This window comes from Siphateles boraxobius, unplaced genomic scaffold (assembly GCF_051911475.1).
Source record: "Siphateles boraxobius isolate OS27281-9 unplaced genomic scaffold, OSU_SipBor_1 172, whole genome shotgun sequence".
Classification (NCBI taxonomy): Eukaryota; Metazoa; Chordata; class Actinopteri; order Cypriniformes; family Leuciscidae; genus Siphateles; species Siphateles boraxobius.
Genome location: NW_027508780.1, coordinates 70,897 through 86,413, shown reverse-complemented (window position 1 = coordinate 86,413; position 15,517 = coordinate 70,897). Strand labels below are relative to the sequence as shown.

Genomic DNA, 15,517 nt, shown 5'->3' with positions numbered 1-15,517 from the left:
AGCGTGAGAGTGCCTGAGAGTGCGTGGGAGTTGAGTGCGTGAGAGTGCCTGAGAGTGCCTGAGAGTGCGTGAGAGTGCGTGAGAGTTGAGTGTAAGAGAGTAAGAGTGAGAGAGCGTGAGAGTGCCTGAGAGTGCGTGAGAGTGCGTGAGAGTGCGTGAGAGCGTGAGAGAGCGTGAGAGTGCGTGAGAGTGCGTGAGAGAGCCTGAGAGTGCGTGAGAGTGCGTGAGAGAGCGTGAGAGAGCGTGAGAGAGCCTGAGAGTGCGTGAGAGTGCGTGGGAGTTGAGTGCGTGAGAGTGCGTGAGAGTGCGTGAGAGAGCGTGAGAGAGCCTGAGAGTGCGTGAGAGTGCGTGAGAGAGCTTGAGAGTGCGTGAGAGTGCGTGAGTGAGCCTGAGAGTGCGTGAGAGTGCGTGAGAGTGCGTGAGAGTGCGTGGGAGTTGAGTGCGTGAGAGTGCGTGAGAGTGCGTGAGAGTGGGTGAGAGTTGAGTGTAAGAGAGTAAGAGTGAGAGTGCGTGAGAGAGCGTGAGAGTGCCTGAGAGTGCGTGAGAGTGCCTGAGAGTGCCTGAGAGTGCGTGAGAGTTGAGTGTAAGAGAGTAAGAGTGAGAGAGTAAGTGCGTGAGAGTGCGTGAGAGTGCGTGAGAGAGCGTGAGAGAGCCTGAGAGTGCGTGAGAGTGCGTGAGAGTGCGTGAGAGTTGAGTGTAAGAGAGTAAGAGTGAGAGAGTAAGTGCGTGAGAGTGCTTGAGAGAGCGTGAGAGAGCGTGAGAGTGCGTGAGAGTGCGTGAGAGAGCGTGAGAGAGCGTGAGAGTGCGTGAGAGTGCGTGAAAGTGAGAGAGAGTGAGAGTGCGTGAGAGAGCGTGAAAGTGAGAGAGCGTGAGAGTCCGTGAGAGTCCGTGAGAGTGCGTGAGAGTGCGTGAGAGTGCGTGAGAGTGCGTGAGAGTGCGTGAGAGAGAGTGAGAGAGAGTGAGAGAGAGTGAGAGAGAGTGAGAGAGAGTGAGAGAGCGTGAGAGTGCGTGAGAGTGAGAGTGCGTGAGAGTGCGTGAGAGCGCGAGAGAGAGTGAGAGTGCGCGAGAGAGAGTGAGAGTGAGAGAGCGTGAGAGAGCGTGAGAGTGCGTGAGAGTGCGTGAGAGAGCGTGAGAGAGCGTGAGAGTGCGTGAGAGAGCGTGAGAGAGGGTGAGAGAGCGTGAGAGTGCGTGAGAGTGCGTGAGAGAGCGTGAGAGAGCGTGAGTGCCTGAGAGTGCGAGAGAGTGCCTGAGAGTGCGTGAGAGTGCGTGAGAGTTGAGTGTAAGAGAGTAAGAGTGAGAGAGTAAGTGCGTGAGAGTGCGTGAGAGAGCGTGAGAGTGCGTGAGAGAGCGTGAGAGTGCCTGAGAGTGCGTGGGAGTTGAGTGCGTGAGAGTGCCTGAGAGTGCCTGAGAGTGCGTGAGAGTTGAGTGTAAGAGCGTGAGAGTGCCTGAGAGTGCCTGAGAGTGCGTGAGAGTGCGTGAGAGTGCGTGAGAGAGCGTGAGAGAGCCTGAGAGTGCGTGGGAGTTGAGTGCGTGAGAGAGCGTGAGAGTGCCTGACAGTGCGTGAGAGTGCGTGAGAGAGCGTGAGAGTGCGTGAGAGTGCGTGAGAGAGCGTGAGAGAGCCTGAGAGTGCGTGAGAGTGCGTGAGAGTGCGTGAGAGTTGAGTGCGTGAGAGTGCGTGAGAGTGCGTGAGAGTGCGTGAGAGTGCGTGAGAGTTGAGTGTAAGAGAGTAAGAGTGAGAGTGCGTGAGAGTGCGTGAGAGTGCGTGAGAGAGCGTGAGAGAGCGTGAGAGTGCCTGAGAGTGCGTGAGAGTTGAGTGTAAGAGAGTAAGAGTGAGAGAGTAAGTGCGTGAGAGAGCGTGAGAGAGCGTGAGAGAGCCTATGAGTGCGTGAGAGTGCGTGAGAGTGCGTGAGAGTGCTTGAGAGTGCGTGAGAGTGCCTGAGAGTGCGTGAGAGTGCGTGAGAGTTGAGTGTAAGAGAGTAAGAGTGAGAGAGTAAGTGCGTGAGAGTGCTTGAGAGAGCGTGAGAGAGCGTGAGAGAGCGTGAGAGAGCGTGAGAGTGCGTGAGAGAGCAGTAAGTGCGTGAGAGAGCGTGAGAGTGCGTAAGAGAGCGTGAGAGAGCGTGAGAGAGCGTGAGAGAGCGTGAGAGTGCGTGGGAGTGCGTGAGAGTGCCTGAGAGTGCGTGAGAGTTGAGTGTAAGAACGTGAGAGTGCATGAGAGTGCGTGAGAGTGCGTGAGAGTGCGTGAGAGTGCGTGAGAGAGCGTGAGAGAGCGTGAGAGAGCGTGAGAGTGCGTGAGAGAGCGTGAGAGTGCCTGAGAGAGCGTGAGAGTGCGTGAGAGAGCGTGAGAGTGCGTGAGAGAACGTGAGAGTGCGTGAGAGAGCGTGAGAGTTGAGTGTAAGAGTAAGAGTGAGTGATTCCGTGTATGTATGTGTGTGATCGAGAGCGAGAGTGCGTGTCAAGTCTCCTTCATTTATACAGCGCTTTAACAATATAGATGTGAGAGTGCGTGAGAGAGAGTGCGTGAGAGTGAGAGAGAGTGAGTGCGTGAGAGCGCGCGAGAGAGCGCGAGAGAGAGTGAGAGTGCGTGAGAGTGCGTGAGAGTGCGTGAGTGAGAGTGCGTGAGAGAGCGTGAGAGAGCGTGAGAGTGCGTGAGAGTGCGTGAGAGAGCGTGAGAGTGCGTGAGAGTGCGTGAGACTGCATGAGAGTGCATGAGACAGCGTGAGAGTGCCTGAGAGTGCGTGAGAGTTGAGTGTAAGAGAGTAAGAGTGAGAGAGGAAGTGCGTGAGAGAGCGAGAGAGTGCGTGAGAGTGCGTGAGAGTGCGTGAATGCGTGAGAGTGCGTGAGAGAGCGTGAGAGTGCGTGAGAGAGCGTGAGAGAGCGTGAGAGTGCGTGAGAGAGCGTGAGAGTGCGTGAGAGCGTGAGAGAGCGTGAGAGCGTGAGAGCGCGTGAGAGCGTGAGAGTGCGTGAGAGAGCGTGAGAGTGCGTGAGAGAGCTTGAGAGTGCGTGAGAGAGCGTGAGAGTGCTTGAGAGAGCGTGAGAGTGCGTGAGAGAGCGTGAGAGTGCGTGAGAGAGCGTGAGAGTGCGTGAGAGAACGTGAGAGTTGAGTGTAAGAGTAAGAGTGAGTGATTCCGTGTATGTATGTGTGTGATCGAGAGCGAGAGTGCGTGTCAAGTCTCCTTCATTTAAACAGCGCTTTAACAATATAGATGTGAGAGTGCGTGAGAGCGTGAGAGTGCGAGAGTGCGTGAGAGAGAGTGTGTGAGAGTGAGAGAGAGTGAGAGAGAGTGAGTGCGTGAGAGAGCGAGAGTGAGAGAGAGTGAGAGTGCGTGAGAGTGCGTGAGAGTGCGTGAGAGTGTGAGAGTGCGTGAGAGTGCGTGGGAGTGCGTGGGAGTGCGTGAGAGTGCGTGAGAGTGCGTGAGAGAGCGTGAGAGAGCGTGAGAGAGCGTGAGTGCGTGAGAGAGCGTGAGTGCGTGAGAGTGCGTGAGAGAGCGCGTGAGAGAGCGTGAGAGTACGTGAGAGAGCGCGTGAGAGAGCGTGAGAGTGCGTGAGAGAGCGTGAGAGTGCGTGAGAGAGCGTGAGAGAGCGTGAGAGTGCGTGAGAGTGCGTGAGAGAGCGTGAGAGTGCGTGAGAGAGCGTGAGAATGCGTGAGAGAGCGTGAGAGAGCGTGAGAGAGCGTGAGAGAGCGTGAGAGTGCGTGAGAGAGCGTGAGAGTGCGTGAGAGAGCGTGAGAGAGAGTGAGAGAGCGTGGGAGAGCGTGGGAGAGCGTGAGAGTGCCTGAGAGTGCGTGAAAGTTGAGTGCGTGAGAGTGCGTGAGAGTGCGTGAGAGTGCGTGAGAGTGCGTGAGAGTGCGTGAGAGTGCGTGAGAGTTGAGTGTAAGAGCGTGAGAGAGCGTGAGAGAGCGTGAGAGTTGAGTGTAAGAGCGTGAGAGTGCGTGAGAGTGCGTGAGAGTGCGTGAGAGAGCGTGAGAGAGCGTGAGAGTGCGTGAGAGAGCGTGAGAGAGCGTGAGAGAGCGTGAGAGAGCGTGAGAGTGCGTGAGAGTGCGTGAGAGTGCGTGAGAGAGCGTGAGAGAGCGTGAGAGAGCGTGAGACTGCCTGAGAGTGCGTGAGAGTGCGTGAGAGAGCGTGAGAGTGCGTGAGAGAGCGTGAGAGTGCGTGAGAGTGCGTGAGAGTGCGTGAGAGTGCGTGAGAGTGCGTGAGAGAGCGTGAGAGTTGAGTGTAAGAGAGTAAGAGTGAGTGATTCCGTGTATGTATGTGTGTGATCGAGAGCGAGAGTGCGTGTCAAGTCTCCTTCATTTATACAGCGCTTTAACAATATAGATGTTTCACAGCAGCTTTACAGTGATAATAGGAGATTACAGTAACAGAGATTGTTTTGGCTTTACAGCAGATCTAGAATAAAGCTATTATCCAGATAAAGTTAGTTTTGATTGATTCACTTCCGTTGCGAAGATCATTAGTTATTAACTTAGCGGCCGCTAACACACATCGTTCTAACAGAAAACCCTTAATGCGCTCCGGCTCATCCACACAACAGTGTCTGGAGCTCGAAAACACTAACCATGAAATAGGTGCCAAGATGCAAGCGCTGAAATAAATAAAAAAAGTTATCTCTGCGCAAACTTCAAAAACGCAAACCTGTGAAAATGCAGACGGCACGCACATGTGTATTACGTGTTTAGTATATACACTCACCTAAAGGATTATTAGGAACACCTGTTCAATTTCTCATTAATGCAATTATCTAATCAACCAATCACATGACAGTGGCTTCAATGCATTTAGGGGTGTGGTCCTGGTCAAGACAATCTCCTGAACTCCAAACTGAATGTCAGAATGGGAAAGAAAGGTGATTTAAGCAATTTTGAGCGTGGCATGGTTGTTGGTGCCAAACGGGCCGGTCTGAGAATTTCACAATCTGCTCAGTTACTGGGATCTTCACGCACAACCATTTCTAGGGTTTACAAAGAATGGTGTGAAAAGGGAAAAACATCCCGTATGCGGCAGTCCTGTGGGCGAAAATGCCTTGTTGATGCTAGAGGTCAGAGGAGAATGGGCCGACTGATTCAAGCTGATAGAAGAGCAACTTTGACTGAAATAACCACTCGTTACAACCGAGGTATGCAGTAAAGCATTTGTGAAGCCACAACACGCACAACCTTGAGGCGGATGGGCTATAACAGCAGAAGACCCCACCGGGTACCACTCATCTCCACTACAAATAGGAAAAAGAGGCTACATTTTTCAAGAGCTCACCAAAATTGGACAGTTGAAGACTGGAAAAATGTTGCCTGGTCTGATGAGTCTCGATTTCTGTTGAGACATTCAGATGGTAGAGTCAGAATTTGGCGTAAACAGAATGAGAACATGGATCCATCATGCCTTGTTACCACTGTGCAGGCTGGTGGTGGTGGTGTAATGGTGTAGGGGATGTTTTCTTGGTACACTTTAGACCCCTTAGTGCCAATTGGGCATCGTTTTAATGCCACGGCCTACCTGAGCATTGTTTCTGACCATGTCCATCCCTTTATGGCCACCATGTACCCATCCTCTGATGGCTAATTCCAGCAGGATAATGCACCATGTCACAAAGCTCGAATCATTTCAAATTGGTTTCTTGAACATGACAATGAGTTCACTGTACTAAAATGGCCCCCACAGTCACCAGATCTCAACCCAATAGAGCATCTTTGGGATGTGGTGGAACGGGAGCTTCGTCCCCTGGATGTGCATCCCACAAATCTCCATCAACTGCAAGATGCTATCCTATCAATATGGGCCAACATTTCTAAAGAATGCTTTCAGCATCTTGTTGAATCAATGCCACGTAGAATAAGGCAGTTCTGAAGGTGAAAGGGGGTCCAACACAGTATTAGTATGGTGTTCCTAATAATCCTTTAGGTGAGTGTTTATACAGTCATGGTCAGAATTTATGGCACCCCAGGTAAATATGATCAAAACTGTCTGTAAAAAATAAATCTGCATCAATAATCCTTTTGATCTTTCATTCAAAAAATCTTCAAAATTCTAGCCTTTCATTGAAGTAAAAGAATTGAAAGTGGGGGGGAAATCACGTAATTAAATAAATGTTTTTCTCAAACACGTTGGCTACAATTATTGACACCCCTATAATTTTTTTACGAGTAAAATAGGTCTGAAGTATATTCCCATTAATATTCCCATTTTTTAGCACACCAGGGTGACTAGGAACATGACATTGTCCAGCCATGACGACTTGTTTCACAGGAGTTTAAATATGAGGAAACACAAATGCCAAATCCCCTTAATCATTCATCACAATGAGTAAAACCAAAGAATATAGTTCTGATGTGCATTAAAAGATTGTTGACCATCACAAAATAGAACATGGCTGTAAGAAAATAGCTAAAGAATTGAAAATCCCCATTTTGACAATCAGGGCAATAATTAAGAAGTTCCAATCAACTAAAAATGTTATGAATCTGCCAGGAAGAGGACGTGTGTCTATATTGCCTGAATGCACGGTGAGGAGGAGAGTTTGAGTGGCCAGAGACTCTTCAAGGATCACAGATGGAGAATTGCAGAGATTAGTTGAGTCGTGGGGGTCAGAAAAGACGTGCATCACCTCATGTTGTTTGGGAGGGTTTCAAGAAAAATCTTCCTCGCTCATCCAAAAAAAAAAAAAAATTCAGTTGTCAGAATGACTGGAACTTTAAACGGCGCAGGCTTCTGTGGTCAGATGAAACTAAAAAAAGAGCTTTTTGGCAGTGAACATGCTAGACGGGTTTGGTGCACACAAGGATAAAGAGTACCCCATGTGTACAATTTAATATACCGCTGGATCTTTAATGTTGTGGGCATATTTTTCTGCTGGAGGTCCTGGACTTTTTGTACAGATACATGGCTTCTTGTATTCTATCGAATATCATCACATAAAAAATCTAAACCTGACGCCTTCTGCTAGAAATCTTATAATGGGCCATGTTTGGAACTTCCATCAAGACAACGATCCAAAACAAACATCAAAATCAACACAAAAATGTGTTACAGAGCAAAAAATGAAGCTTCTGCCATGACCGTCCCAGTCCCTGACCTGATGAGTGGGCTGAACTGAAGAGAAGCAGCACCAACATGGATCTGGGAATCTGAAGGATCTGGAGAGATTCTGTATGGAGGAATGATCTCTGATCTCCTGTCAGCTGTTCTCCAAACTCATCAGACATTATAGGAGAAGACTCAGAGCTGTTATCTTGTCTAAAGGAGATTGCAAAAAGTATTTAATAAGAGGGTTCCAATATTTGTGGCCAACGTGTTTTGGAGAAAAACATTTATTTCATAATGTGATTTCCCCCCCACTTTCAATTAATTTACTTCAATGAAAGGTTAGAATTTTGCAAATTTCTTAAAAAAAATTTGAATGAAAGATCAAAAGGATAAACGATGCAGATTTATTTTATACAGACAGTTTTGATCATATTTACCAGGCGTGCCATTGATTCTGACCATGACCGTATGCGCTCTGAATATATATATATATATATATGTGCACAGGCGTGTAGTCTTTCTTTACAAAATGACCTCAACAAATTAGTGTGTGTGTGTGTGTGCAGCGCTGGCCTGCAGGACAGTAACCCCAGCAGCAGTAACAGCAGTCAGGACTCACTCAACAAGGCCACCAAGAAGAAGAGCATCAAAGTCTCCATCGGCCGACTGTTCGCCAAGAAGGAGAAGAGTCGAGCCGGGGGGAAAGAGTCTCCAGGTGTGCCATCTCTCACACACACACACACACACACACACACACACACACACACACACACACACACACACACACACACACATCACTCACACACACACACATCACTCATACACACACACACACACACACCTCACACACACACCTCACACACACATCACTCACACACACACACATCACACACACCTCACACACACACACACCTCACACACACACAGACTTCACACACACACCTCTCACACACACACATCACTCACACACACACACACATCACACACACTTCACACACACACCTCTCACACACACATCACACACACACCTCACACACACACCTCACACACACACCTCACACACACACACACACACACTTCACACACACACCTCACACACACACACACACACACACACTTCACACACACACCTCACACACACACACACACACATCACACACACCTCACACACACACACACCTCACACACACACAGACCTCACACACACACATCACACACACACATCACACACACACCTCACACACACACCTCACACACACACACACACTTCACACACACACCTCATACACACACACACACTTCACACACACACCTCACACACACACACACACGTCACTCACACACACACACCACACACACACACACACCTCACACACACACAGACCTCACACACACACACCTCACACCTCACACACACACAGACCTCACACACACACCTCTCACACACACACACACACCTCTCACACACACACACACACACATCACTCACACACACACACATCACACACACACATCACACACACACACACACACACACACATCACACATACACACACACACACACACACATCACGCATCACACACACACACACACACACATCACACACACACCTCTCACACACACACCTCTCACACACACACACACACACACACACACCTCTCACACACACACACACACACACCTCACACACAGCTCACACATCACACAATGCTCACCCGCATCACACACAGTTACTTTTGACAAATTTAAGGTCATAAAAAGTCTTAAAAGGAGTCGTTCACTTCAGAATTAAAATGTCCTGGTAATTTACTCTCCTCCACGTCATCCAAGACGTTCATGCGTTTCTTTCAAAAATGAAGGTTTTTGAGGAAAACACTCCAGGATTTTCTCCATATAGTGACTTCAATGGAGTCCAACGGGTCGAAGGTCCAAATGTGAGTTTCAGTGCAGCTTCAAAGTCTCGACACGATCCAGCCGAGGAATAAGAGTCTGATCTAGACAAACCAGCGACATTTATAACAATAACATTTATTCCTCCTCCATCACGCGTGACCTTTCAACGTGATTACACAATGCGTGAAGTCGTGGATGTGCAAGACGAGCATTTGTGGTTAAAGTATATAAATGTTGAAATGAGAATTATAATCCTGTCTGAAACATCAGAGCGTGACGCTAGCGACGGTCATCTGATCGATTACCAGAGACAGCAAGAACTGATCAAAATGTGAATACCTCGAGTACAATACAAGTTGCTTTGCATAAAAGCGTCTGCAAATGCATAAATGTAAATGATACATTCAGATGATGTATATAATGTAGATGATGCATTATATATAATAATGTTCACATGCGTGTTTCATGATCCGCTGTAAATACAGGCGTAAACGAGTCTAATGTTCTGTGATCGAGTCACTGAACCCACATACCGAGTCCACATCATCACTCATCCTCCTGGGGCGTGATGTGAGGAAACACACCAAAACTGTGTGTGTGTGTGTGTGTGTGTGTGTGTGTGTGTGTGTGTGTGTGTGTGTGTGTGTGTGTGTGTGTGTGTGTGTGTGTGGATCAGCGGCAGGAACGCCTGAAGGGAGCGGCTCACCGGACGCCATGACACTCGGCAAACTGGGCGGCCCTGCAGAGAAGAGCAGAAAACTGCAGAAGAAGTGAGTGACACGTCAATAGCATTCATATATAATATTCATATTCAATATTTTCTGAAGGGAAACTGCTCAAACACACAGAAGTGACGGCAGAAACTGATGCTTTAGTGTGTGCTTCATCTTCACTCGACAGCCTGACCTGCCGCCATGTTCACTCACAGCCACACCGCGCTCATTTTGCTCACCAGGGAATGTGAATGTGAAGTGTTGAGGCCCGATATACTCAGTGCTTTTTCGTTAGCGAACGAACGATAACAAATATTACAAAATAAACACAACAGAGAGAAAACAACGGTTCAGAAAGCGTCTGATCAGTGACGAGCTCCGAGATTCAGATCTCCAGTCATGTGACGTCACGTTTACTTCTACAATTGCAGCTTCACAGTATTAAACGTTTGAAATCATCAGTTTGTGCTTTGATTATGCTGAAGTATATCGGGGTCTTTAGTTCGACAGTGTGTGTGTGTGATTATGATTCATGTCTCATTACCCATCAGTCTTGCAGTGGCTCATTCTGGTTGTTTTCCCTCCTCTCTCACACACTCTTTCATGTGTCACTCATAGTCCAAACTCAGGGTAAGTGTCCGCAGACCGTCTCGGGTGTGTGTGTGTGTGTGTGTGGAGCATGAAAACCACCTGCACGTCTCATGCTTGCTGTGATGCTCTTCAGCTCTACTAACCTTCTTTACAACATTACACTTGGTTTGAGTTGAGATAATAAGCACATGGTGAAGGCTTCATAACTGTTGGTTAATAATGCAGGGGTGAACTTGAAGAAAGTGTCTCACAAATAATAGTCGGCATAAAAGGGAAGTTGTGCTGGTCTCTTCTCCTCTATTGTGTCGTATATCGAGTGAAACGCTTCAGGAATAGGGTTGGGTATCGGTTGGGTTATATCCGATACCAGTACCTACTCTGTATTTTTTAAACGGTTCTTGAAACGGTACTTAAGAAAACGAAACCGCACACACTTTGTCAAAAAATAATACCCTTTTATTTACAGGGCCAAACTGGACACAATATTAACTTAAATCTTTAAACAATATAAATACAAGTAACATGGTAATAATAAATAAACCAATATAGAATAAAATTTCACATTTACATAATATCAAATAAAATAATATTGTATCAAACAATGTAATAATACTGGAGATTAATCTCGACATGGCTCCAGGTTCCCATGTTTTGTCTGCTTGATCCAGTCATGTAAGTTATCTGTTCGTTGTATTAGTTGCGGCAGCGCTTAGCTTGGCGAGTTTGGTATTTCGTTCCCACTGTGTCTCAGCTACGCTGCGTTGAGTGAACCTGTGAAAGAGCGTCTCTGGTTACTGGTGTTACCTATGTTCTCTTTTTTTTTTTTTTTACATTTTATTTATAGCAGTTTTTTATACAAACACAAAACATATCCAAGTCTCACAAAATGTTTACAAAAAAAGATATTATACATAAAATAAAATGTAAAAAACACCCCCATCCCCCGCCCCCACCCGCACCAAACAGAGAGAAGGAAATTACACTTTAAATCACTTAATCAAACTTTAAAAAAAAAAAAAAAAAAATACTTTGACAATGGAGTGAAGAAATAAAAGAGGTAAGTCATCCATATTACATATATGCCCAAACATATTTCAACTCTTAGAAAGATACTTAAGGAAGGGGCCCCAGACTTTATCACATTTTTTAGAAGCATCAGCTTTAGAAAACCGAATCCTTTCGAGCTTGAGGGCAGCAACCATTTCAGCCAGCCATTTATGAAAGCTGGGTGGTACAATGGACTTCCAGTCCATCAAGATCACCCTTTTGGCCACCACCATACCAAACATAAGAGACAGTTGTTGAGAATGTGTCAATGCTAATATAGGGTCAGAACACCCAAACAAAGCCAACTCAAAATCTGGACTGATTTCTTCTCCAAAAACGTTTGAGTACCACAAAAAAATATTATTCCAAAACTCAGAAATCTCGGGGCAAAAACAAAAAGTATGAGCATGTGTCCCATCAGAGCTCTGGCATCTGTCACATAATGGGGAAACTGAAGGGGAAATTTTAAGTTTAGATTTGGTATAGTGTAATCTATGCAACACTTTAAACTGAATAAGTTGCAATCTTGCATTAATAGAGCAGTTATGAATTCGCTTCAGTCCTTCTTCCCAAATCTCATTTGAGATATTAATTCCCACGTCATTTTCCCATGCTACTTTGATGTGATCTGAAGAGACTGGAGAATGAGATACAAACAAGGAAACAAACCGTGTCACCAACTGTTTGGCATTAGGGGGTTGACCCAAAAGACAATACATATTATGATCCTGAGGCAACTCCTGAAACTCATTAAAAGAATGTTTAATGAAATGGCGCACCTGTAGATATCGGAAAAATTGTGATTGGGAAAGATCAAATTTTCCATCTATATAGAAGTCCTTAATCATAGTCAGTCCTTTGCTTCTCCACAGTGAAAATACCCTATCTGACTGGCCAGGCAAAAAATGATGATTATCACAAATGGACTGGAGCACTGAAGGACGTATAATATTCAAAACAGTCTTCAATTGATTTAAAATTCTAATGGAATTGAGCACAACAGACATTGTAACTTCTTTAAAGATATAGGATTCGAAAAAAGAATAGCGGCAGAGAGCTACCAGCAACTGACCGAGCCTCCATGTAAAGCCACTTAATTAAAGATAACGGGAGCACCCTCCATTTGTCAATATATATTTTTAACTTATTCATGGCTTCTATAAAATTTAGAGTGAAAATTTGTTTACATTTTTTAGGAATAGTTAACCCTAAGTAAGTGAAATGATCCTCTGTTATCTTAAAAGGTAATGAACTCTGAAACTGAGCATCCAACCCTTCACCCAAGGGCATGAATACACTCTTCTCCCAATTAACAGAATAACCAGAAAAGGAGGCAAACACCTCAAGTGATTCCATTAAAAATGGCAAAGCAGAAGAGGGTTCACTCAAATATAGAAGCAAGTCGTCTGCATATAAGGACATTTTAACCTCAGAATGACCACATGATAATCGGTTGAGTTGGAGATCGGTTGAGTTGGAGATCGGATTGAGTATGAGATCAGTTGAGTATGAGATCGGTTGAGTATGAGATCGGTTGAGTATGAGATCGGTTGAGTATGAAACCGGTTGAGTATGAGATCGGTTGAGTATGAGATCGGTTGAATTGTGAGATCGGTTGAGTTGTGAGATCGGTTGCGTCGAGATCGGTTGCGTCGAGATCGGTTGCGTTGAGATCGGTTGAGTTGAGATCGGTTGAGTTGAGATCGGTTGGGTTGAGATCGGTTGGGTTGAGATCGGTTGGGTTGAGATCGGTTGGGTTGAGATCGGTTGGGTTGAGATCGGTTGGGTTGAGATCGGTTGGGTTGAGATCTGTTGAGTTGAGATCAGTTGAGTTGGAGGTTTTGTTGAGTTGGAGATCGGTTGGGTTGAGATCAGTTGGTTGGAGATCGGTTGGGTGGAGATCGGTTGAGTATGAGATCGGTTGGGTGGAGATCGGTTGAGTATGAGATCGGTTGAGTATGAGATCGGTTGAGTATGAGATCGGTTGAGTATGAGATCGGTTGAGTATGAGATCGGTTGAGTTGGAGGTTTTGTTGAGTTGGAAATCGGTTGGGTTGAGATCAGTTGGTTGGAGATCGGTTGGGTTGAGGTCGGTTGAGTTGAGATCGGTTGATTTGAGATCGGTTGAGTTGAGATCGGTTGGTTGGAGATCGGTTGAGTTGAGATCGGTTGAGTTGAGATCGGTTGATTTGAGATCGGTTGAGTTGAGATCGGTTGAGTTGAGATCGGTTGAGTTGAGATCGGTTGGGTTGAGATCGGTTGAGTTGGAGGTTTTGTTGAGTTGGAGATCGGTTGGGTTGAGATCGGTTGAGTTGGAGATCGGTTGGGTTGAGATCGGTTGAGTTGGAGGTTTTGTTGAGTTGGAGATCGGTTGGGTTGAGATCGGTTGAGTTGGAGATCGGTTGAGTTGGAGATCGGTTGGGTTGAGATCGGTTGAGTTGGAGGAGATGAGATCAGTTGAGTAGAGATCAGTTGAGTAGAGATCAGTTGAGTAGAGTTAGAGTGGTTGGAGTTAAGAGTTGGAGTTGGGGTCGGGTTGAGTTAGTACACTAGCTGAAGTGCACTATGAAGGGTCTCAGTCCTGGACCGGATGCTTCTCTTCATTCTTCAGCATGGCTGAGAGACTCATGATGTCATGCATGTTTGTCTGCATTATTCCTTCATCTACACACTTCAGCATCTACGTAATGTGATGCTGTGGCAAACCTGCAGTAGTGTGGTGTTGTTTTAAACACATTCACATTGTCAGGTATCACAGGTAATCATGCTGCTTTCTCTGCATTTTGAGTGATGAAAACATAAAATGAAACGGAGCTGAACTACAGTGTGTGAGAGGAATATTTGTCCGAGTTCAAACAGGTTAAATATTCACCTTCTATCACGAAAGAAACCTTACAGGGATAATTCACCCAAAATCTCTTTAACTCTCCCTTTTATAACTTAAAATAAAAACATCATATAAATAAAGTAGTTAAAGTTAGCTTATTAACCTTTGATATCATAATTGGCAATGCGATGGTTGAATCCCTGGTTGTTCTGGCGATGTTTTGATGATTTGTTGGTGGAAGTTCTTTCTCTTAAAACTCTTCTGCTAATCCAGGTGCCGTTTCCTCACATCTGCACATATGCTGTTCTCTGACCGTACGAATGCTTCATATTACTGCATATCATCATTCTTATATATGTTTGGCCCATAACTCAAGCTCTTTGTACATACACATGTGTTCATATTGTTTTCTCTGTGTTCCCAGACATGAGTTGCTGGAGGAAGCATGTCGACAGGGTCTTCCCTTCGCTCAGTGGGATGGTCCCACCGTCGTGGTGTGGCTCGAGGTAATTTACTCCACACCTGTCCCCACACTCCACACCTGTCCCCACACTCCACACCTGTCCCCACACTCCACACCTGTCCCCACACTCCACACCTGTCCCCAAACTCCACACCTGTCCCCACACTCCACACCTGTCCACACACTCCACACCTGTCCCCACACTCCACACCTGTCCACACACTCCACACCTGTCCACACACTCCACACCTGTCCACACACTCCACACCTGTCCACACACTCCACACCTGTCCACACACTCCACACCTGTCCCCACACTCCACACCTGTCCACACACTCCACACCTGTCCCCACACTCCACACCTTTCCCCACACTCCACACCTGTCCCCACACACTCCACACCTGTCCCCACACACTCCACACCTGTCCCCACACACTCCACACCTTTCCCCACACTCCACACCTGTCCCCACACACTCCACACCTGTCCCCACACACTCCACACCTGTCCCCACACTCCACACCTGTCCCCACACTCCACACCTGTCCCCACACTCCACACCTGTCCCCACACTCCACACCTTTCCCCACACTCCCCACCTGTCCCCACACTCCACACCTGTCCCCACACTCCACACCTTTCCCCACACACTCCACACCTGTCCCCACACACTCCACACCTGTCCCCACACACTCCAGACCTGTCCCCACACTCCACACCTGTCCCCACACTCCACACCTGTCCCCACACACTCCACACCTGTCCCCACACACTCCACACCTTTCCCCACACTCCACACCTTTCCCCACACTCCACACCTTTCCCCACACTCCACACCTGTCCCCACACTCCACACCTGTCCCCACACACTCCACACCTGTCCCCACACACTCCACACCTTTCCCCACACTCCACACCTTTCCCCACACTCCACACCTTTCCCCACACTCCACACCTGTCCCCA

At 47.0% G+C, this 15,517-nt stretch overlaps 1 protein-coding gene across 21 annotated transcripts in view; it reads left to right on the top strand.

Moving 5' to 3' along the window:
- ppfia1 (PTPRF interacting protein alpha 1) overlaps positions 1–15,517 on the top strand; it is a 125,330-nt gene that overhangs the window by 87,703 nt on the left and 22,110 nt on the right. For all 21 annotated transcript variants that reach the window (XM_077232501.1, XM_077232504.1, XM_077232491.1 and 18 more), the window contains 3 exons: positions 7,583–7,731; positions 9,587–9,680; positions 14,513–14,594. In XM_077232501.1, coding sequence (XP_077088616.1) covers positions 7,583–7,731; positions 9,587–9,680; positions 14,513–14,594 — 325 coding nt within the window. The remainder of the gene's footprint in view (positions 1–7,582; positions 7,732–9,586; positions 9,681–14,512; positions 14,595–15,517) is intronic.